Raw genomic sequence first — 25,167 nt, forward strand, 5'->3', positions numbered from 1 at the left:
TATCTATAAGCCTCTCTCTCTCTCTCTCTCTCTCTCTCTCTCCTGTGGCTCTACATCCTTTTCATCGCACTTATTCCTGACTAGCATCATATTCTAATGCCAACCTACTGCTAAAATTCAGAATTCAAGATGAAGGGAGGGCAATTCTGGCCCAAATCAAAGTGAAAACGGTATAGTTCTCCTGTATTTCGACTTACAGACAAACAGACAGACACAGAGATACGGGTGACAGCACTACACTCGCTGACGGAGGCACTAAGTTATCAACAGGAAAACGGAAGCGCAATGAAAAAAAAAACAGTTACTAAAAATAATGCAGAAAAAATTGACAGAAAAACACATGAAAAGAAAGACTAAGACAAAAGCAAGACGAAAAAGGAGAGAGAGAGAGAGAGAGAGAGAGAGGGGGGGGGAGATAACAAGAGGCTGGAGGAACAGCTTAATGTAATTTATTCTCTTTTGGCAAGAAGAGGAAGAGGAGGAATGAAACCCGGACGACCAAAGAAAAAGAGAAGAAGAAAAGGTTGAGAAAAGGAAGGAATGAACACTGAAGAGAAAGAATGAACCAAGAAATAGAGAAAAACAAGGAAATAAACATCCACAGAGCATAAAACAATGAAAAAAAGGAAGAACCAAAGATGTGCAAAAATTACCCGACGTTACTTAAGCCTATGGACATCTGCGCAACTTAGTATGTACTCAAGTGTTCCCGTAGACGAGGCAATTAAGGTATATATGCAAAGTGGAGGGTGTTTTGTGGCTAAGTGTGGGGAGGGGGGGGGGTCGGGTCAGTAGTGTGAATGATGATGATGATGATGAAAATGATAGTACTGGCGATGATAATGATAGTTTTGATGATGATGATGATGATGATGGTAGTGATGACGATGATGATGATGATGACGTAGTACTGTTGATGTTTGTGATGATGATGAGGATGGTAATATTGACGATGATGGTGATAATGGTGGTTTTGATGATGATGATGATGATGATGATGATGAGTTCCTTGCCTTACACAGTCCATGGGTCGAGGTAACAACCCTGTCTTACGCACAAAGGCTCGAATCCACTACAGGTTAAATGAAGGGGCGTAGGTAAGTGTCCTGTCCTTAGATGATCTGCACTAAGGTAGCCTAGCCCTGGGCCCCTACGCCTAGGAAGGGATCATTTGGGACTGGATATTGCTTTATTATTTAACTATTCGTTTATTTAATTAGTGTATACCTGAATTAATGTCTCAAAAATTAATTATTATTGTCCTTGAAAATTTGCTACATGAAATTCTGAATTGTAAAAGGTAGCAGAAAATAAAATAAATAAATAAATACACATGTAAATAAATAAATAAACATGTAAATAAATAAATAAATAATGTGCTATAACAGTTTAACGATGAATGCAAGAGTAGAAGGGCAAAACAATGCATTTTTTCGTTAATCACGCAGCGAAAATGGAAAAGCGTTCCAAAACAAAACACACAAACAGTGGAGGTTGCTGCAGGAAGAGAGAGAGAGAGAGAGAGAGGTGTGTGTGTGTGTGTGTGTGTGTGTGTGTGTGTGTGTGTGTGTGTGTGTGTGTGTGTGTGTGTGTGTGTGTGTGTGTGTGTGTGTGTGTGTGTGTGTGTGTGTGTGTGTGTGTGTGTGTGTGTGTGTGTGTGTGTGTGTGTGTGTGTGTGTGTGTGTGTGTGTGTGTGTGTGTGTGTGTGTGTGTGTGTGTGTGTGTGTGAATTCGACAGACGCGCGAAGCAAAACCAAATTCTTTTCTTTTTCCTTCTCTACCAACTTCTTTTTCTCCCCCCGAGTGTCTGAGCGGATTGCATACTTGTTGTGCTCGAGGGGGACACACGCAAGAACCAAACAATGTGACAGGAAGACGATGGCAAGTGGAACCTAAGGGTATTTAGCACGGTTTTATCGCTCGCTCGTGGAATTGAGTTCGTTCAGAAGGCTTCGGGAGGGATGTGGAAAATAGTGTAGGTGCGTTGGTGGTGGTGGTGCTGAGAGAGAGAGAGAGAGAGAGAGAGAGAGAGATGGGGGGGTGAGATGGGGGGGGTGAGAAATGGAAGAAAAGAGAGAAGAGCCAATGGAAGGAAGGAATCGGGAGAAGTAGGAGAATGAAAGAACGGAGAAGATCAAAGACAAGTAGGATGAGTAAGAGGATTTGGGATGCAGCGAGAGGAAGAAGCACCAAGGAAGAGGAAGAGGAAAAGGAAGAGAGGTAAGGGAGAAAAAGATGATGAAAAGAAAAAAGACAGAGAAAGGAGGAGGAGGAGGATAAAATACGTTGTGAAAATGAAGAAAGGACAGACGACGGGGAATGATGAAGGTAAATGGTGAAAGTAAACAGAAAGAAGAAAGATCACCTTCTCTTCCTTCTCGTCCCCCCGCCCGTGTATTCGCTCCCCTATTTCCCACTGTTTTAATGAGATGGGTGGAACTAGGAACAGGAAGAGGAAAACACAAAAGCAAGGGGAAGCATCAACATCACCATCATCATTATCCAAACTCTATTTTTCACTGCTATAAGGAGGTGGGCAGGATTCATCAAATGGAAAAGGATAGCACACAATTAGGAGACTACCAACACAGTACCCTTGTGTGGATCAGTCATTCATTCACTGTCATTCCATAGTTTTCTGCTCCATCTCACAGGCTAATATTTTTACGTAGACGCTTTATAACGTTTTGACATGAAAATACAGTATAACTAGGGTCGGAATAATTTAGGAGAGCAGACTGAACACTGACAGAAGAATACAAAATGGGATACAGATAGGTAGCCGGAGAAAGTAATGGACTACCTTACACCTATCTATCTATCTATAAATAAACAGCGGCAGAGGAAACGGAACGGAGAAAGTGGATATAATGAAAGCTAAACGCGGGGGACAAATAAAGAAACAGACAAAACCAGGCAGGAAAGCAGGCAATTTCAACATCCTTAAAAGTAGTTCCGTTTGTCTTGTTCTGGACGCTCGTATGTTATGTTGACGAGCTGACTGTCTCCTCTCTAACTTTACGGCACAACCTGATTGGCACAGCTTCCGCCCTCTGCCCTGAGGTGCCTCGGGCCGGGGTCAGGTCATTTCAGGTCAGATAACTGCTTATCCTGTTTTATCTCTTAAGCCTTCAGGTCATTTCACTTCAATTTTTCACCCAGTACTCCCAGGTCAGTGCAGATCACTTCATTTTTTTTTCTTAATCGTCGGTTACTTCTCACTTAAATTCCTAACTTTTTGACCTCGTAAGCTTCAGGTCATTAAATTTCTGCTGACTCTCACGACCTAACTTTCCTGCTGATCTTGGAGTGCCAGGTCATCCCACGTCATTTCTTTCTGCTGACCTCGAAGTTCCGGGTCAGATCAGGTCACTTCTTCCTGCCCACTTTCTGACATTACTTTCTTCCCACTGACCCCCTCCCCCTCTCTGTCTATCTGTCTGTCTGTCTCCGTCTCTCTCTCTCTCTCCCCAGTCCCCAATAACCTCACTTCCTCCCCACCCACCTCACTTCCTCCCCATCCACCTCTCTTGCTCCCTCCTCACTTTCTCCCTAGCTCCACCCTCCACCATCCCGGGAAAAGTCTTAAAATACACGATATAAACAAGCTTCCTCCTAAACTTTCTCACCACCACCACCACCTTCTCTTTCTCCTCCTCTTCTTCCTCCTCCTCCTGTTTTTCAACTCTTCTTTTTCTCACGTCGAGTTGTGGAATTGCTTCAAGTCTAAAAAAGAATAATTAGTGGGGGAGGTGGACGAGGTGAAATACAGCGAGGAGACTGATGAGCGTTAAAAGAGGAAAGTTTAGGGAAAAAAGTTAAAAAGGAAAAAAAATGTACTGAGAGGAAGATGGATGATAATGGAAGCAGTTTACGTTTAATTACTCACTATTATGTTCAATGGTGGTCTGTTAAGTTTTTTTTCCTATAGTCTGCCTCTGAGTTTATCATTAAAGATTTATTACAGACTGTTTGGGTGTCGCTCATTACTGCACCACAGTCTGTCTTATTGCAATATATTTTACCTTATTGCACCATCGCTTGTCTTATTAAACCATAATTCGTCCCAGGCAAGTTATTAAGCGCTGGCAATATCAACTCTCTCTCTCTTTACCAGTGTATGAGAGAGAGAGAGAGAGTACGTAGGCCTACATAAACAAGCAGTGAGTACACAGAATTTACATGCACGTGTTTCCCTATATATACCAGGCTACGGGATATGGCGCAACATAAACACAAGAGAAAAAGCAACCTCCTCTCACACTGAAAGAGTTCCTCGGGGGAGTTTTTTAAGAAACCGACTGGCAGAAAATATACACCGCTACATTTTTGGCCGGGATAGAAAACGCGGGGCAGTATCTCGCTCGCCAAATATAGTTCCATTGTTAAATTTCTTCGGGGCGGGGAGGAGAAAGTTGCATTACAGGAGGGAAAATGGAAATAAATGAAATGGTGCCTGCAAGAAATTTCCCCCCTCGTGCTGATATCTACGTCAAAATACCCACAGCTCCTAAGTCCATTACGACCAGGAATAAATTCGTTCAGATGGAGAAATAAAAGAGAAAATATGAGAGGGTATCTGCGTCCTGTATCCTTCTATTGCCATTACAGCTGCTAAATTATGCCTTTGAGAGATCTTCCCGGTACAGAATTAAGTGTTGGTGGCAGCAAGACTTATGACTGAAAGTAAGTTGACCTTCCAACAACCTTCTCTCTCACAAAACTTGACGGGTGGTTGTAAACATGAAAGAAAGGGTTATGAGTGTGGTGTTGCTTAAGCGGGAGGAGTAGAGAGATGGATAGTGTTATAACTCTCTGTGTTGGCGGTGGTGGGGGTGAAGTGGTGGTGGGAGGGAAGAAAGGGACATAAGGATAGGAGGAGAAGAGAGGATAGAGAAGGAAGAGGAGGTGGGAGGAGAGGGAACAGAGAAGGAAAAATAGACAGGAGAAGGGAGGAGAGGAAATAGTGAAAAGCATAGGGTGGGAAGAAAGGACTGGATGAGAGAGAGAGAGAGAGAGAGAGAGAGAGAGAGAGAGAGAGACAGAGACAGAGTGTCCGAACACTCTAATCTAAGCCTAAGCAACAGGGGAAGAGTATGAACACACCATCTCAGAATCAGTACATTACGGTAATTACTCAGGTAGCTTGAACCGGAAATACAAAAAGGTCGCGCTACGTATACTATTAATAAATATTAATGGGAAAAGATGCAACACACAACCAAGCGCGTCACCCATTCCCACGAGCCTTGGTCCTCATTCTTTTAATTACTGATAGTTTTGCTTGAGACGATTTTGTTTTTTCCCCAGGAGGCAATTTGGTACATACAGTATATAGACGAGATTTTTTATACTAAGGGGTCATTTCAGGCTATATATATAAAACCCTCCGGTTCGAAAAGTCTCATTAGTTAAATTTCACATTCTCCATCCTGGCCTTTGGTTCCTTCTTCCTTCCATTAAAAAAAAAAAAAAAATCTTCACATGGCCAAACCATCACAGAGTATTTTCTCCTAACGCTACCAATCACATTCACACACCGACACCATAACGCCCTACACTTCTTCGTTTGTCCGTCTCTCTCTCTCCATGTAAGCTGAATAAAAATAAAAAGGTGTTTTCGAAAGAGAAAGGCCCGGCGAATCGGGTATTTTTTTTATTACACCCGCGCTCGCGAAACAGCACGTGTTTTGTGTGTGTGTGTGTGTGTGTGTGTGTGTGTGTGTGTGTGTGTGTGTGTGTGTGTGTGTGTGTGTGTGTGTTTGTGTGTGTGTGTGTGTGTGTGTGTGTGTGTGTGTGTGTGTGTAAAACTCAATCGTACCACACAACCTCATAACCCTCATAATCACACTGACAGCATCCAATCATTACAATCACTCTCACAACCTCAAAATCACATTCACAATCTCCCACCCACAACCTTAGTCTCACCCACAACCTCAATATCACACCCACAACCTCACAATCACACCCACAACCTCACAATCACACCCACAACCCCTCCTATCAGCAACCTCACACAAACAACCCTGCCCAGATGACAAAACTCTTCCAATACTATCAACGGCTATACGCCCACTGCACCACCTTATAAATTCCCACACTGACACCACCATTATCTCTCTCTCTCTCTCTCCTCTTTAAAGTGCTGTCAATGCTTTCTTCACGAGCTTTGATCTTAAGCCTCTTTGCATCTCCTTATTAACACCACCTGTGCTCTCTCTCTCTCTCTCTGCCTTCCCTTTACCCCTCTTTCTCTCTCTTTCTCACACTGCCTTTCTTCACTCCCTTCTCTGTCTCCTCTCCCTTTCCTCTCCATTCACTCTCATCCCTCCTCCAGTTTCTTCCTCCTCTTCCTCTCTTCCTCTCTCTAACCTCCATTTCCCCTCTGCCTTTTTCTCTTCCCCACCTTCTATCAATCATCTTCCCCTCTCACTTCTTCCCTCCCTTCCCCTCTTTCTGCTCCACTTCTCTCTTTCTCTCTAATCTTCGCCTCTCCTGTCTTCTTTCCTCTCTTCCCTCTTCCGCTCAGTGAACCTCCTCCTCTGTCACTTTCAAGATACCTCGCGTCCTTCCTCTCTCTCTCTCTCTCTCACACACACACACACACTTTCCTTCCCCCCCTCCCCCGCGGATACCCTGCCCACTCTATTCCCGTGCTCTTTTTTTTTTTTTTTTTTTTCCCACACTCTCAGTTGCTTCCATTTCCTAGGATTTCCGGCTCACCCTCCTTGCTTCCAATCCGGTTCCTTTTTTTATCACTGTTCTCACTCACGCACGCACGCACGCATATATTTTACAGTAAAGGAGGTATACTCATCGAAGCAGACAACTAAACTAACAAAAGCACACACACTCATAAACTAACAAACCACACACACACACACACACACACACACACACCACGACTAAACTCCAACGAAGGAAAAGAAGCCTCAAGAGAAGAAGAGGAGGGAAGTAATACAAGGATAAAGCTTATGTGCCTGTGGTCATAAAGCAGAAAGAGGTCCCTGTGGAGTGGCAGGAAGGCCAGGAAGTTTACCCTCCCACTGTCAACGAAGAGGGAACATTCTTTTGACCAGCTAAAACACAGAGAAGCACGCACACATACAAACACGCACACGAACACACAAAAAAAACACACGCATACACATATATGTATATATACACAAAGCAAATACACTCACAAACAAGTACACACACACAAATTCACACACACACACACATATACACACACACACGTATTTTATATATATATATATATATATATATATATATATATATATATATATATATATATATACGAATAGGATGGATGGACAGTGTGAAGAGAGCGCTGGATGCGAGAGGGATGTCTGTTGAGCAAGGAAGAGTGGCTGTGCGTGACAAATAAATGGAGAGAAATTGTGAATACATAAGTGATGACGCAGCCCTGAGGGGATATTCTCCCGCATTTGGTCTGATCAGCTAGTCAGGTCAGGTGCGGGTAAGGGGATGGGTCTGTTATGATGTGGCAGGGGTAAACCAGTTCTGCTGTCGGGCCCTGCTGCGGATGTCACTGATTGCATTGCGCAGTTGACCCTTGTGCGGTGTGGTGCGGTGAGGATCTGTCCGTTCTCCCCTTTGGGGCTAAGATGTGAATGAATGTAATTCACCGGGTCGGTCAGGATCACTTGATGGTCGTGATCATCAGCTTTTACCCTCCCGGAAGGGAGCTGAGAGCTCATATAGTCCGATCTAAGGGCAAGGCTGTGACCTTCACACACGCACACACCCGTCCCCTTGCTCAAGGGGGGCAGTAACCACCCACTTCGTCAGTGAAACTTTTCGCAACCTGAGCGAGGCGCGAACTCCCGTCCACCAGTTAGCAAGCGGGAACGTTACCACTGTTTGAATGGATGAGTAAATGAAGAGTGTGTCGTCCTGTCTCGGCTACCTCCCTTTCCTTGGGGGAAGCAGCCCAGGTATATATATATATATTAACAAAAGGTGTACAAGGGAAATTCAAACAAGAACAGCATAAATAAAGAAAAATGATAGGGGGGAAAGTCAGTATGTTCTTGAATAGCAAAAAAAAAAAAAAAAAAAAAAAAAAAAAAAAAAGTACAAAGAAAAGCAGACACTAAGAAATCATACTGGCAAAGAGAATTAAGCAAAAGCATTACTACGAGAACAAGCAGAATGACGTATGAGACTTGAAAAGCTTTACAGAATAAGAGACAGGCAAGGAAGAACGTTGGATCATTGCTTGTAGGGTTGGAAAATGCCTAGAGTCAATGTTATGACGTTCCCTGAAAAGTGGATTGACATATTAATCGTCTTTTCTAATTTCGCTCTTACTGGGCACATCTTGGTTAGAGTTTTACCACACTGTCCATGTTTTCGTCCTGGGTTGCTCATTATTCTCCCTCTCTCTCTCTCTCTCTCTCTCTCCACCCAGACGTACCCCAAACTAACCCGCTGCCCACCACTTACCACTAATCACACCACAAAGTATTCCTATTATTTACACACACACACACACACACACACACACACACACACACACACACACACACACACTTCAACCGCTAAAATAGATACAGTACATAAATAAATAATAATAAAAAAGAAAGCACTACTTACCCAATGTGTCGAGTTGTCCCCAGGGTCGAGAAGGACAGCGATGGTATAATTTTTGGTGACCCCTGTAGTGTTGACCTCCGCGGACTCATGGGTTACGCCCCACACCCCCGCGAAGTAGGCCTTGTTCAGCAGGTAAAGGTACAGGTAGCAGAATGCGCAGGAGGAGGCTTCGAAGAGGTCAGGTGGCAGGTAGGTGTGCTGTGGGGAGAAAAAGGTGAGTTGAGAGAGAGAGAGAGAGAGAGAGAGAGAGAGAGAGAGAGAGAGAGAGAGAGAGAGAGAGAGAGAGAGAGAGAGAGAGAGAGAGAGAGAGAGAGAGAGAGAGAGAGAGAGAGAGAGACCTTTTAGTACCTTAAATCTTTTACTATGGCAAGTCTTTTTCGAGCTTTTGAAGGTCACAATTACTTTTCATTCTTTTTTTTCTTACATTACTCTTGCTCCAACCTCATAATTTATTTACATATTTATTTATTTATTTACTCAATGTAGGGCATATTTATCCTTTGGAGTTAAAAAAAATGTCTCCAGATCTGAAAATTATAGGTTCGTGTTCTCCTTGGAGGAAGCTTATTAACACCTCTACCGTAGCGATTTTATTTTTTTTTACCTGTTCACCTTACCAGTCTCTTCTGTCATAATTATTCCTTTGTATTATCGACACAGATTGCATAAATAAGATTAAAGGAATGATTAAAGTGGCACATTTAGAAATAAAAAGGTTCGGAAAAGGTGTTAGGAAGCAACCGCATCCAACGAGAATATGATCCACAGTCGTAAGATAACAGTGATAAGATAGATAAAATTGACGCACTTAGCACTTAGGTACTTAATTTAGCCCCACAAGCATCAACTCCACACGGCGTTCATTTTAACTCCACAAGCCATGACTTGGGTGGGGATTTATCAAGTATTGCAGAGGATCAATGATAGCTTTGACTTTTTTCTTTTAAAATTTTCGAAAATTAAATAAAATCGTCTTCTGATTGCCAATTAATCACAAAACGTCAAAGGTCAAATAAAAAAATAATAAAAGGGATTGTATTCTTCTCCCCAAAGCCCTAAATCCTAGCAGTGTAAAGGAATTATTGACTCCTGCAATATCTGAGAGGCTGGGACGCAGGTGAGCTAGTCAGGCTGTGATGGACTCTCTCTTAACTGGCTGGCCAATCCTAACGCCAGGTGTGTGTGTGTGTGTGTGTGTGTGTGTGTGTGTGTGTGTGTGTGTGTGTGTGTGTGTGTGTGTGTGTGTGTGTGTGTGTGTGTGTGTTAAATTGCACAGACTTCTCCCTCTTCTCCACCCTCCTTTCCTCCCTCTTTCTCTTCTCACCTCAGTGCTTCCTTCCTTTTCCCTTGTCAGTCTCAGCCTCTCTCTCTCTCTCTTTCATTACCTCCTCTTCCCCTCTCCCTCTTCTTCTTTCATACTGTATACAGGTACATCAACCGATCGAGTATGAGTCGCCAATGCAATCACGTTTCTCTTTTATATCGCTCTCTCTCTCTCTCTCTCTATCTATCTCTGTTGTCTGTTTCCCTTTCTTTTTCACTCTAGAAAATGTAGCTTTTACGGCTTCTCTCTCTCTCTCTCTCTCTCTCTCTCTCCATCCTCAGTAAACACAGTATCCTTAATGGACACTAATTTCCCCTCTCTCTTTTTCTCTCACTTGGAGTTATTTCACGGCCCCCCCCCCCACCCTCAGTACACTAACAGGCCGTGTCCCCAGGTGGGCTAGGCCAATGGGCCATTCTAGTTTATTTCTGTCTGTCTGTCTCTGTCTGTCTGTCTGCCTGCCTCTCTCTCTCTCTCTCCCTTTTGATGTCAGCCAGTCATGCATACCGTCCTAATGGCCTCTCTTCTCTCCTCAAAAACTATGCTGCCTTGCTCACACCCTGCCTAAGAAAATTGGTCTTTGTCTGTCAATTTGTCTATTCTCTTCTTGACTGATGTTTCCTCTTATTCAGTTTATTTAAAAGAATTATGATCTTCAGTCTTGAATGCCATCTCTCTCTCTCTCTCTCTACTTTTATCGTTTCTCACAGTCCTCGTCCCCCTCTCCCTCTCCGCCATCCACTACACTCCATCCATCCAGCCAGCCACCTTCCCCTTTTCATCTCCAGCCCGCTCATCCATCACCTCACCCTCCACTCACTAACCTTTGCACCAAATTATTTTTCCATACCACACGGCCAATCCACAATAATTTTCTCCCTCTAAATTATTACTTCAGGTTTAGCTGAGATGAATCCAAGTTACTCCATCATCATCATCATCATCATCATCATCATCTTCATCATCCTGTCTCTTTTTTCCCCCACTTGCAAGAGCTGTGAAGCAGGGTCCAGAAAGCAGGGAAAAGGAAAGAGTAAGACAGTGGGAAAACTAAACACCAGCATGACTAAACAAATGGGCCACACACCCATTATTCACCACGCCCCCGGAATCCTGCCTCCACCTCCCAATTTTATCAAGTAATTAACACTCACAATGCTACTGAATTACTCTGCTTCTTATATGGGCAGTATTTTTTATCGCGTCTTTAATGAGTGATATAATATAGGAAATCACTGCTGGTTACAGAAATAGTGGAGGAGAGAAGAACAATTTCAGTATGCATGTGTGATTTCAAACATCCGAATAACTGACGGTATTTTGGAAACAGACCCGTAGTCCAGGGGGTACTGGAGACTTACTAGCACCTCTTCCTTCGCGATTCATCTTACCTGGTACATCTTACACTTTAATTATTCTCCTTTATGTTATTTATGCTTTTTTATTATCGACACAATTTACATAAAAAACATACAGGGAGGACAAATGAGGTATAACGTGTATAATAAATAGCTCAGGGATATGTGTAACGAAGCCTCAAAAGCCACCAACAAGACAACACCGAGACACCATGGTGTGATGTACAAAAAAATTGCTTAGAAAGAGGTATTAAGAGGCCTCCAAAGACATGTCACTTACCCCATTCCTACACAGAGGTTCTCCCACTCGGTCGTCTGGGCTGAGGATGGGTCTGTTGTCTGGAGGTGGATGAGTTCCCTCCACATCCACACCTGCCACTGCATCCACATCCACTCCCTCGCTGGTGTAGATGGAGTCTGTGGATGCTGTTACTATCGCTGTTCTGTTTCCCTCTGGTTGTCCTTCCACGTCTCTCTCCTGTACGTTACGGATGGAGCTGTTGTCTCTTCTCCTGTCTAGGCTGTCTGATTCAGGTACTGACAGGAGGGTGGTGGGGTCTGGCCTGGAGTCGTGAAAAACAGCAACAGTCATGCCTATTAAGTGTGATTCGTCATTTTCGTAACTGGTGAGGTCCTCCTTTACTGCTTTCCTTCCTCCTTCCCCCCTGTCTCTTTTCCTGTCTAGGCTGTCGGGTTTGGGCGCCAAGGGAAGGGTGGGAACTGACCTGGAATCGTGAACATCAGAGAGAGTTGAACCCCGTGGTTGTGATTCGCCCTCTTGATCGCCAATGATGTCCCCGTTCCCTGTCTCCTCTGTTGGTCTTTCCTCGGTAGTGCTGTCTCTTCTCCTGTCTAAGCTGTTGGATTCAAGCACTGGCGGATGGGTGGAATCTGACTTGGAGCCGTCAGAAATACCGATCTTGGAACCAGGTGAGTGCAGTTCGTCTATGTGATCTCGTGCGAGGTCTGTGTCTAGGTCGCCATTTCCAGGTTCCCCGTTTTCTTCACTAGGCAGCGTTGTGGGGAGATCCAAGTTCTCTCCCTCATCCTCTCCCTCAGGTGAAGTCAGCAGCTGTTTCTCCCTCCACCCTGATGACTCCATGGTGTTGCCTGCACTCGTCTGCATTTCGTGTCTCGCTGACTCGCTTGCCTGGGTCGTGGTCAACATCACCGCACTCTGGGAAAGAGACACCGCTTTTGAAATATGGAAAAACAAAACTGCTGTGGGTGTTTTTATACTTGTTTCTGGAGTGCTCAACGATGTAGCAGACCTTGACCTTTTGGGATGGGCGGAGAGGAGTAGCGGCAAGGAAAGAGGGGTAAAGGAGCAAGAGTAAAGATGGGGTAAAGAACGGGGGAGGGAAAGCGGGAAAAGCAGAGGGAGAAAGTAATATGGAAGGAGTAGTAAAGGAGAGGAGAAAAGGAGGGTAAAGAGGAGGGGGAGTTAAGGAAAGGGAAATGGGGAAATGGTGAACAGGAAGAGAAAAACTGAAAAAAAAAGAAAACAATATGAAGAACGCTGCAATTTTAGTGGGTGACGCAAGCCATTTCACTAAGGGACAAAGGAGTGAAATTTCCGCTGGATATTCAGTTTAGTGTTGGAATTCAGTGGGAGGCACATAATAAATCACGTTCATTTCCTCTTCCTCCTCCTCTCCTCTTCCTCCTCCTCCTCCTTCTCCTCCTCTTCCTCATCACCATCATCATCGTCACTCGACTACCACTACTGCGAATGGAGTGAGAAGGAGACAGAAACAGGAATAGACAGACACGCACGTAGAAAAAAAGGGCATCAGAATACTTAATGAAACGAACACACACACACACACACACACACACACACACACACACACACACACACACTTTAGTATGAACTTCACACATCCACTCACCTTATAATTAAATCCTCCGATGCTTTAGTACACCATGATACTCACTTCTTTCCGTATATTATGACATTTTTGATCTTGCTATACCTTAACACACACCTTTTTCTCCTCTTAGTGTATTCCGACACATCCTCTTTTTAAACCATAGTATACCCTGAATGGCCACTTTTTTATATATTCCGGTATCTCAGTATATCTCATGCATTTTTTTACCTTAAAATGTTCCGACATACGAACCTGTTTTTTTTCTTTCATCTTAGTATCAAGGCCCATAAACCTTAGGCCTCTGTGTCTATCCCTCCCTCTCCACCTGTCTCATCTGTCTACCTGTCCATCGTTTCTGTTTATTCTGTTAGTCTATCTGCCCATTACTCGTCTCAATAAGCTACTGTGTCAAGGTTCATACATGCTTTATCTAGTTTGCCCCTCTCATTATTCTATCAACTAATTTATTTATGTCTATTTATTTCTTCCCACATCCGCCTCTAGCCAGTCTGTTTATTTCTCTTTTCTGCTTGTCTCTCATCCTGTTTGCTGCCTGTCCCCTCATGATGGACTTATTTCCGTCCATATAGCCTGACCTCCCTGCTTCCTGTTTAGCCGCATCTCCCCTCCATCCCTAGCAGCATATTCCCTTTTTGTTTTTCCTTTTTTACTCTCTCTCTCTCTCTCTCTCTCCCCACTCCTCTTTTCCTCTACCCTCTCTCTCTCACTCCCTCTCCTACCTCCCCACTTCCTCCCAAACTCCGTCTCTCTTTTTCTTCCATACTTCTCCCTTCCGTTTTTCTTTCCTTCCCTCACTTTTCATAAATCCCTCTCTGTTACACATCATAAACTACCACCATACACCACACCAGGCACCGTATCACCACACTATCACCACACACACAAACACACACACACACACATTCTCAGTTTGCCTCTCACCTTCCCAGCGCCAGACTAACTTAGAAAATTATGCATATTTCATTTTCCTTGTTAAGTCCTCAACACACCCAGGTAAGGAGATTAAGAGGGACGTATCTCCATGTAGGCTATTATCTCTCGTAAACTCTTATTTATATCTTTCTCCCTGACACCAATTCCTCACCGATTTATTTTTGGATATGGGTGGCTAATACTGTTTTGTACTTACGTATTTGAACTTATACAGAGTAGGGTGATACTAGAATTATTTAAAAGACACGGACGAGGACGGCAAGGTGTAACATGCAAAATGAATCGCTTACGACGAGGTGTTACGACAGCCCAGCCTCGGCCCACTACGCGCATAAGGGGACAAAATGAGACTGGCTTTACTACGAGAGGTTTGCCTTAGGTGAATAAAGCCGCCGGAGAGGAAGGAATAATAAATGAAATATGGCAGTACCGTAGGCAAGGTTTTTATCGCTGAGAGAGAGAGAGAAAGAGAGAGAGAGAGAGAGAGAGAGAGAAACTGTGGATGTGTGAAGTGACATTCTTGAGTGCACACGACATGGGGAGATTAAATCTAACTCAACGTTGCGTAAATGTGAAAGAATCTCTCTCTCTCTCTCTCAGCTGGACTGCACACACCAACGACTAAATACACCCCACACAATACTGTTAATGTTAATAATCTGCTCTCCTCTCACTAAGGAATATTCTGTCGGGTAATATTCAGTGCTATGTCGAATATTTACATCTTCCTCTGCTGTGGACCCACTGAGGTATTTAGTTCGGGCTAATACCAGAATAAATTGTTCAGGTGAGAGGCCGTAGTGGTAGTATTTCTGTTGTGGGCTTGGTTAAAACACACACACACACACACACACACGATTCCTCTAATCAGTGACACTACACTTTTTTTTTTTTATGAAAGGAGGCAAAAATTCATGGTGTAAGGACAGAATTATGCACAAAACAAACTTCTCCTGATATACCTAAAACTCTCTATGCAAAAAATTCACTGGAAAAAAAATGAATATAAACTACCGAATGTTCATTGGACAGAAATGAAGGTGAGTTATTGTCTAGTGGGTTTTTGTTCTAGTCACAGGGTGTCTCTCTCTCTCTCTCTCTCTCTCTCTCTCTCTCTCTCACACACACACACACACACTTTTATGAGCGTTTATTGTTGACCTCCCTTCTGCCTGACTGACCTAATGACTTCCATGGAGTCATCAACCATGCAACATCCTGCAGTCGACCATACTTTAAATCTCTCTCTCTCTCTCTCTCTCTCTGAATGTGTGATAAAAGTTAATACTTGGTTTCGACAGCTCTCATACCATGCAACAATCTGCAAGTGAACAGCGTTTCCATTGCAACACCAACAGGGGATTGCATATCATCATCATCATCATCATCATCATCATCATCATCACCACCACCACCACCACCACCACCACCACATTCTGACATACTACACTCTTTACAACCAACTCCTCCGATCCTTAATTACTATTCTTCTCCCTATGTTCGTATTAACCTACTGCAAATTTCCCACTCTCAGACCTTATTTTTTCTGCTGTGAGAAATTCTAATAGTCTATCTATCTATCTATTGCCAGACGCCTCAATCCCGTTTGGGGTGGCCACAAACAAATCGCCTCCAAGTCGCCCTGTCCCCCGCCATTTCACTGCCCTGCTCCCAACTCACACCCCCCTCTCTCATATACCTCTCCACCCCATCCCTCCATCTCATCCTCGGCCTCCACCTCACTCACATACACTCTCTTCGTCAGTCTCTCACCCTCCATCCTCTCCACATGGCCAAACCACCTCAGTGTGTTCCTCATAACGCTTCCTATCACATCCACATCCACACCACAACGCTCCTTTATATCCTCATTCGTCAGCCTGTCTCTCCACGTGACTCCACAGGCTCCTCTTAAATAACTCATTTCCACTGCTCTCACTCTTGACTTGTGTCCTTCCAACAATGTCCAAGCTTCACTTCCGTACGTTAGAGTTGGTATCACAATACTGTCATGTAGTAACTTTTTCACTTCCATGCTCACTTCCCTGTTTCTTATCACTGCTTTCAAGGAACCAGCAACCTTTCTTCCCTGCTGTACCCTTTCAAGCACTTCACCCTCCAAACCTCCATCCTTACTCATCACACTACCCAAATACTTAAACGTACTCACATTTTCCAATTCCTCACCATCTAACCTCGCTGTACATTCACTAACTTCACCTCTCTCAAAGACCATCACTTTACTCTTCCCTACATTCACCTTTAGGTTCCGTTTCTTACACACTCTCTCAAACTCATCCACCAAGCCTTGCAGCTCCCCTTCGTCTTCACTCAACAACACAGTATCATCTGCAAACAACAGTACAGGGAGTTTCCAAACACTATCCTCTCTCACCAGGGCCACTCCAACATCCACTACCCTACCTTGTACCTCTTTTATTACCCCATCCATGTACAGATTGAACAACCATGGAGACATGACACATCCCTGTTTCAAACCAACTTTCAAAGAGAAAAATTCACTTAGTTCACCATCCACACGCACTGCAGCCTTCGCACCATCGTACATACTCTTCACAGCATTCAACAACTTCCCATCTACTCCATATATTCTTAACACTTTCCACAATCCTTGTCTATCCACCCTGTCATATGCTTTCTCCAAATCCATGAAAGCCGCATACAACTTCTTTCCCTTCTCTAGAAACTTTTCCACTAAAGATCTAAGAATGAATATCTGATCTACACAACCTCTTCCCTTCCTAAAGCCTCCCTGTTCTTCTCCAACTAATTTCTCTGTTCTTTCTCTAACTCTGTCTATAAGTATCCTACCATACACTTTTCCTATTATACTAAGAAGACAAATGCCCCTATGATTACCACAAACTTCTTTTTCCCCTTTTCCTTTGTACAAGGGAATAATTATACCTGACTTCCAATCCTCCGGGACTCTACCTTCCTCCCAGGCCAATCTGCACATCTTCCACATCCATTCTACTACTATCTCTCCCCCATGCTTCAGCATTTCACCACACACTCCATCAATTCCTGGGGCTTTCCCTGATTTAACTTTCTTCATTGCTTCCACAACTTCTATCCTACTGATTTCTTCCTGTCTTCTCACCTCCCTCCTTCTCCCAGCCATTCCCCAGCCACTTATACTCGCATTACTTCCATCCTCTACGTTCAACAATTCCTTAAAGTGTTCTCTCCATCTGCTCACTTTTTCTCCCTTCTCCACTAGTAATCTACCATTTTTATCTTTCACTCCCCTGCTAACTTCACAGGATGTAAAAACTATCCCTATTATATTTTTGGGCAGTCAGAAAATCACCAAAATAAAAAGAAAAAAGGTCTGATAAAAGGGCAGTCAGAAAATCACCAGACGAAATTAAAAAAAAAAAAATCTGAATTATAGTAGTAAAGGAGAGTCAGTAAATCACCAGAATGAATAACCAAAAGTCTGAATTATAGTAAACAAAAAAAAAGGAGTTGGAAAATCACAAAAAACGTCTGAACTGGAAAAAGTTTGAATTTGCCTGAATAAACGCCAAAGTACATCCATGACAGGGAAATATACCGACTTGCTCTCCCATTCTCTCTCTCGTCCTCCAACTCTCTCCACCTCGTCCTCCAACCCTCTCCACCTCGTCCTCCAACTCTCTCCACCTCGTCCTCCAACCCTCTCCACCTCGTCTTCCATCTTTAGCCCGGATGCTGTGTAACAGTACTTGATCTTAGATTCTGTTTGTCTTCATTCGAGGGAACTGGATCACTCTCACATCTAAAATACTGTTATGTTGTGGTTGCGTGAAGTTCGACGAGGCTTAACACTGAGGCAGACATAAATCTCCTTGGTTACTAGCCATCCCAACCCCTAGTTTCTATTTCTTCCAGAGCGTTACATTTTCCTTTTTGCTTTCTTTTTTTTTCTTTTCTTTTTTCTTGCAGCATCGGAAGCATGGGTGCCTGATGCATGAACTTTCAGACTTGACATTTAAGGTAAGAAGGACCAATCGCTGATCCCTGAGTAGCATTTCGTAACCAATAAACTCCAAGAATTCCTCGGACATAAACCCTTAATGGATGGCACCAGACCCGAGCACCTTGACCCACTAGACCACCAGGTACCTATTTGCTGGTTCTATGATTTCTACCCAACATAATAAACGGTTTCTAAGTTACAGGAAACCATTTGGCTTGTCATTCAGTGCTGTCACCTGGAGGCAATACTACATCCAGTGAACGGATGGTGGGCCCCCAAATCCATCAGTTTCTTCCTAAACAATTTCAGTTTCAAGTTCCGTTCTTTATTTTGCTCCCATTATGTGTTCATCGTTCTACTTTTTCTTGTGTGTGTGTGTGTGTGTGTGTGTAATCAGTCTGCCTCTCATGTTCACCCACCAATGATACCCTCTCAGTTTCTTGCATCAAACAACCCCCTCCTCCTCCTCCCTTCAACCAAGCCTCACCAGGAATTAATTAGCCACTCTTTGATCAGTCCCAGTTTGCATGATTTGGCTGAAGAGCTGTGCATGACTTTCTGAGTCCCTCTCTCTCTCTCTCTCAGGTCCATTGGTGAATTCCCATTTTGTTTCGGTCGCCTTGCTCAGTTTGCAGCCGATACTTCTGCATCTTCACAATATACACAATTTTCACATATGGGAAATCCGTCTCACTGAGCAACTTATGATACTTTTGAAGACACATCCAGCCATCATCATCATCATCATCATCATTTTCATCATCATCGTCATCATCATCAGCATCCTCACCATCACCACCACCCATCATCATCAATCGTTTCGTATCTTCGTTGTTCCTTCTCCCTCTTATATCACTGACTTAACAACGCTGCACTTCTCACCCCAGCCCTCCATACCTTACCTTTTAAACAACGTGGGGTTCTTTCGTTGTCAATATAGGCAACAGACCCCTAAACCTTTCAAAATTTTTCTCCCTCTTTCTTTATATAGTCTGTCCCCCTCCATTTTTCCCACCCCTCCTGCCAAAAGCCACTCCCATCTCCCTCCCATTTTTTCTTTCCCTTCCTCTTTCTTTCTTACTCTCTTCCCCCTCCTCCCATTTTCCTCCTCCCTCCTCCATTTCCCGCCTTTCCCCCCCTCTCTCTCTGTCTCATCCTTCCTCCGTCCCATTTTCATCTCCATCCCCTTCCATCTTCCTTTCCTCCCCTCACCCTTTTCTCCTCCCTGTCCCCCTCCATCCCCTCCTTCTCCATCACCACCACCACGTCCATCTCCTCCCCCTCCTCTTCTCTATCTCTCCGTCCTCTGCCGCCTCTAATCTCTCCCAATTTCTTCCCTCCCCCTCTCTCCTCCGTCTTCCCTCTCCTCCCATACCGAAATCCTATCCTCTCCTACCAGCTCCCTAACCTCCCCAGTCCCTCCGTCCCTCTATTTTCCTCCCCCCTCCCCAACCCCCAGTCACCCCTGCCCCTCCCTCCACCTTCCTCTTCCTTGACATCAAATTTCTCAATCTTAACCCCAGTCTCTCCCCTCTGCCGCTATACCTCCCTATCCCTCCTTCCCTCTGCCCCCATCCCCTCCCCTCTTCCCCATATCCACATCTCCTCCCCAGTCCCTACCCCTCTGCCCCTATAATATCTCCCCTCCCATCCCCTCCCCAATCCCCCCTCCTTACAGCTCCCGTGCCTGAATGCTATTTAGTCATATTACGTGGTTCAGGTAGTGCCATTACGCCCGACCTCACCTCACCTCACCTTACCTCACCTCCCCTTACCTCACCTCCCCTTACCTCACCTCACCTCATCTCACCTGCAAGCTAATTACGTTAATCCTCTCACTACCATCCAGCAGGTGTACTGGGATACTGAAGTACCATGGACATCTCAAAGTGTGGATAGTGAAATATTAGCCTAATTTCCTGACGCCTATCAATTAGTGTACCTGGTAATTGGTTGGAATTTTACCACTGAGGATACTGGGGAATAGGTAATTAGTGGATATGATTACTCAGGCGTCCCATTAATTACATGCTACGTTCGATATCAGTGATCATGTTCAGTTGCGGACAGAAATACTGGTCCACTTTCTACTCGAATCATTATGAGACCCTTACACAATATACTGAAAAACTTAGCAGGTTCCTTAGATCGCCCCGCCAAATTCCGAAAGACACTGCTCACTTTCTCCTTTTCTATCGTCATTAACTGAATTGATAACTATTTCCACAACTGTACCAGCAAGACTCATAAGCACTTTCTCTCTCTCTCTCTCTCTCCCTCCCTCTCTCTCTCTCTCTCTCAAACGTGACGAAATTTACTAGCATTTCTCCAGACGATAAATGGCGCTATAGACTACTCTCTTTACACGAACTTGGTCTGAAATTGCCCTCTCTCCATGCTGAATACATTAGCACCAGAAAATGATGCTTGTCACGAACTGCTACACAAAAAGGCAGAGCCGCAGTGCATTATTGCCTTTTTCTGCCACTGAGCAACGTGAAATACGGTGGGAAAGGACGAAAATCTCGGCCATGTCAGAGTAAAAATAATATTGTAATTTAATTCAATGCGGTGTATTTATGTGTGCCGTTGAGGTGGAAATCCCCAGAGCTTGAAAGATGAGTAAATGAATATATATGGTCATTTTATTGGGTACTGTAATGGCACTGTTCCTGTTATTTATTAATTCGAGAGAGAGAGAGAGAGCAGACTGGAGGGTTGACTGACTAGTACCCAATGTGACTCATTCCTGCCTCATAACTAAGGCTTATACCTAACTTCATGCAACCACGACGTAGTGTTCAGGCTGAGTGCCAGTTCCATCAGGTAAAAGAAAACAGACTATACCAATTCCGTATTCCCGCCATCAGGTGAAATAAGGGATGCAGTCTGTTTTGTGGTGATATCTGATATGCGTCACCCGCCTGCCACTCACCCGAGGCTGAAGTGACGCCGGCGGACACACGCACCTTGTATTATGTTCTCAACTTCGGGACGTCTCTGTCACATTTCCATCTCACATCCACGTCACTCGAGCAGTCAGTTGTGTCACACTCTCTCTTGTATCTCCCATCCCCGATAGTCAGTACGCTATGCTATAACCTCTATCCTGCTGCCACAGTTCTCTCATCCCAGTCAGTCAGTCAGTCAGTCAATCAGTCAGTTAGTTAGCCAATCAGCTGTGTCAAAATCTCTATCGCACTGCACGTAATTAGCTCGTCACATTAGCGTTCACGGGTAAATTATTGATATTATCGTGAATAAATGACTTCCCCGACTGCTGTTACTGCATGGGGCCGGTGCTACATAAAGTTACACGGGCAAAACAAATCTTACTTTGCTTCCTTCGCAGGTGATATGGCCAAGTATGAACTGTGTGTGTGTGTGTGTGTGTGTGTGTGTGTGTGTGAAATGAACAGGTCTAAATTTTTTCCTTCTTTTGTCCAACTTTCTTTGGATGGATAATTTAGCTGGCTTCTGAACCGCCGGCTTTTTTGTTTCTCCTGGTCTTTTCACATCTAAAGCGTGAGAATATACGCATAAATTAGGCCGGGGAAAGGATCACAGGGAAGCAGAGGGAGTCCAGAAAAGCGATTAAGTTTGAAGGAACAAAAATGATTCCAATCTTTTATCCCCTCAGTTTAAGAACAGCCTCATTTGCATCTGTTTGAGACTATCATAACTCACTGCTACCCTTCCGCTTACACACACACACACACACACACACACACACACACACACACACACACACAAGGAAGTTAACACATCCACAGACGTGCTGTTTCAAGAAATGTCCAGGAATACAATCTCTAAGTCCTATGTTTCATCATTATCTCTCTCTCTCTCTATTATTTCGTCGTCAGGTTATTTTTATCTCTCTCCCCTCTTCCCATTTTTTATTTTAATTTATAAGCTTCACGTCATGCATAATCCTTCTCTCCCTTCCCTCTTCCTTTTTATTTCTCTTCCTTTCTTCACTCTCTCTCCTCCTCCTTTCTTCTTCCTCATTCTCCTCCTTTCCTATCTTCCTCTTCTCTTCTCTTTCTCCATATTATATCGCTTCTTCCTCCTCCTCCTCCTTCGTTCTCTTCCACTTCTTCCTTTTAATCCAGTTTCTCCTTTCTTCTTTCTCTCTTCTCATTCTCATCCACTCTCTTCTTTATGTTCAATCTCATCCTTCTTTTTTCAGTTTTTCATTTTTCTTCCTCTTTCTTTTCCTATACCCTTACTCCCTCCATCTGCGCCACAGGGGAAGAAAAAATTATAATTAGGGCTATTTTTGCGTCACAGGGGAAGAAGCATCAAAACTGCGTCTACTTCTACGTCACAGGGGAAGAGACATCAGAACTGCGTCTGTTTTTGCGTCACAGAAGAAACATCAAAACTGCGTCTATTTCTACGTCATGGGGTGAGATGCGTCAAAACTGCGTGTATTTTTGCGTCACAGGGGAAGAAACATCAAAAATGCGTCTTCTTCTGCGTCATGGGGCGAGAGACCTCAACACTGCGTCTGTTTATGCGTCAAGAACATCAAAATTTACATCCAGTTCTGCGTCATGGGGGGAAAGAAGCAACACCAGCGTAAGACGTCTCCCCTACGTTGAAAAAAAAATCGTCTGGAAGCAGCAAGAACACTAAAAAAAAAAAAAAAGACGTCCTCGGGCTGAAGGGATGAATCAGGGCCAGTTTTTGAATCACCAGGACGGGGTAAAAAAAAAAAAAAAAAGGGAAATCCAATATATAGGTTTTCGAAGATGATGATTAAATGGACGTGGGTTTGTATTAAAATGTTACGTAAGGTTGGTAGGGTTAAGCCTGTCTATTTGTCTACTTTATCTATCTACCTATCTATCTACCTACCTATCTACCTGCTTGCCTATCTATCTATCTACCTACCTGCTTGTCTATCTATCTATCTTTCATCTACCTACGTATCTACCCACCCATCTATCGATTTACCTACCTACCTATCTACCTACCTAACTACCTGCCTATCTACCTACCTACCCATCTACCTACTTGCTTGTCTATCTATCTATCTGTGGTGATTTCATCCAGGGATAATTTCTCTGCCTTCAGTGTTTTCCCTTCTCTGTGACTGGATCCTGCTTACAGTATATACCAGGGCGACAAACAGGGCGAGAATGATGATGCTGCTGATGATGATGATGATGATGGCGATGATGATGATGACGATGATGATGGCGATGAGGATGCTACTGCTGCTGATGATAATGATGCTGATACTAATGATGATGATGGTGATGATGATGATGATGATGTGAGAAAGATGAGGACGATAACGATGAAGATGATGCTGACGATGATGGTGATAAAGATGATAATGATGATGACAATCGGTGCCACTACAGGAAGGCGTCTCTCTCTCTCTCTCTCTCTCTGGGGGGTGAACACTTAATAAAGATAAGAGGACGCCAAGCCTCTCTCCCACTGAGCGAAAATGTTGAGTGTCAGAAAGAATGATTTATTTGACATTTCTTGAGTCTATAAATTTAAGTCATTTCAGAAACAGGGTTGTGTCTGTCTGTCTGCATTCATCTCCATATTTACTCATCCTCCCATTCCTCTCCCTGTACCGTCAATTTATCTATCTATCTAGGCCTATATGAGAGAGAGAGAGAGAGAGAGAGAGAGAGAGAGAGAGAGAGAGAGAGAGAGAGAGAGAGAGAGAGAGAGAGAGAGAGAGAGAGAGAGAGAGAGAGCATATGTGAAGGAAGGAAGGAAGGAAGGAAAAGGAAGCAAAACAGAAAGGACGGAAGGAAGGAAGGAAGTAGGGACGGAAAAGGAAAGAAGGAGGGAAGGAAGGGACACGGGGGGAGAGAAGAGAAGGAGAAAGGCGATAGCGAGAAAGGAGGAAGGAGAAAGAACCTTGTGATGCTAAATCAGTCAGAGACGGGAAGGTGCAAGTGAGAGGAGAGGTGAGGAGAGGAGGAGAAGGAAAAGAGGAAAGGAAAGAAGAAAACCGAGGAGGAAATAAGTGGGAAAGTATGTAAAAGGGATAAACACGGGAAAGTATATGTGAAGGAGTGGAGAGGAGAGGGGGAGAGGGGAGGAAAAAAATTGAGTAGAGAAGGTTCGTAGTGAAATTAAACAGTCAGAGAAAACCTAGAGTGACACAAGGATAAATGGAAAGATGGAAAAAATGAAGGAAAGATGGGGAAAGGAGAGATGACGGAAGGACAGACGAGAGGACAGAGAGTAATAATAATGGAAATGAGACGAGAAAATAAGAAACAATGGGAGTGCAAAAAGGAAGCGAGAGAAGAGAGCCTAAAAAGTGAAGGTAAAAAATAAGAAGAATTAAAGAGAGCGACGAGAGATTATGATACAAAAGAAGGAAGTTATAAGAGTGTTATAAGATGATATTTGAGAAAGTGAGTGAAGGAAGAAAAAGAAAGATGAGAAAAGAGAAGAAAAGAAGGAAAGGGAAGAGAAGAGGAAATGGGAGGAGAAGAGAAAGATATAAGAGAAGAAAAGAAAGCAGAACTGAGAAAAGGGAGAGGAAGGGAAGAGAGGAGAGGAGATGAAAGGAGGGATGTAAAAAAAGGAAGACGAGAGGAGAGGAGACGCGAAAATGAATGTAAAAAATAAAGGGATAAAGCGAAAAAGAAGACCAAATTAGAAAGCGAGACGGTAGAAGTAATGGCTATGAGAGAAGAAGCCTAAGATGCTGAGTTGGAAGGGGTGTGAAATGCAAAGGTTTAGTGGAAGAGAGGGGAGATTTGCACGGCTGGTGGATGCAGGTGTGGCGGAATGAGACAAGGAAGGTGGGTGGGAGAAAGGTCAAGGAAGAGAGGAAGAGGTCGAGGAAAACGAAGATGTAGCAGCAGTAAAACAAAAGAGAATTAACGAGGAGGAGGAGGAGGAGGAGGAGGAGGAAAACAATGGTGGTATGAGGTATTTATTTTTATCTATATATCACAGAGAGAGAGAGAGAGAGAGGAGAACAAAAGCAGGAAGCTGAATGAAGATACAGTAGAGAAGGAGGAAGAGAGGGAGAGACGGTAAGAAGATAAGGCAAGAAAT

At 43.8% G+C, this 25,167-nt stretch overlaps 1 protein-coding gene across 1 annotated transcript in view; it reads right to left on the reverse strand.

Annotated features, from left to right (window-relative positions):
• Nucleotides 1-25,167, reverse strand: part of LOC145411432 (calcitonin gene-related peptide type 1 receptor-like) — a 58,682-nt gene that overhangs the window by 16,988 nt on the left and 16,527 nt on the right. The window contains exons 2-4 of the mRNA XM_080281472.1: nucleotides 12,033-12,484; nucleotides 11,588-11,870; nucleotides 8,626-8,823 (exon numbers count right to left, since the gene is read on the reverse strand). Of these exons, the coding sequence (XP_080137598.1) occupies nucleotides 8,626-8,823; nucleotides 11,588-11,870; nucleotides 12,033-12,484 (933 nt within the window). The remainder of the gene's footprint in view (nucleotides 1-8,625; nucleotides 8,824-11,587; nucleotides 11,871-12,032; nucleotides 12,485-25,167) is intronic.

The sequence above is a fragment of the Coenobita brevimanus genome, chromosome 89, assembly GCF_032717465.1.
Source record: "Coenobita brevimanus isolate Jiangsu-jjx chromosome 89, ASM3271746v2, whole genome shotgun sequence".
NCBI lineage: Eukaryota > Metazoa > Arthropoda > Malacostraca > Decapoda > Coenobitidae > Coenobita > Coenobita brevimanus.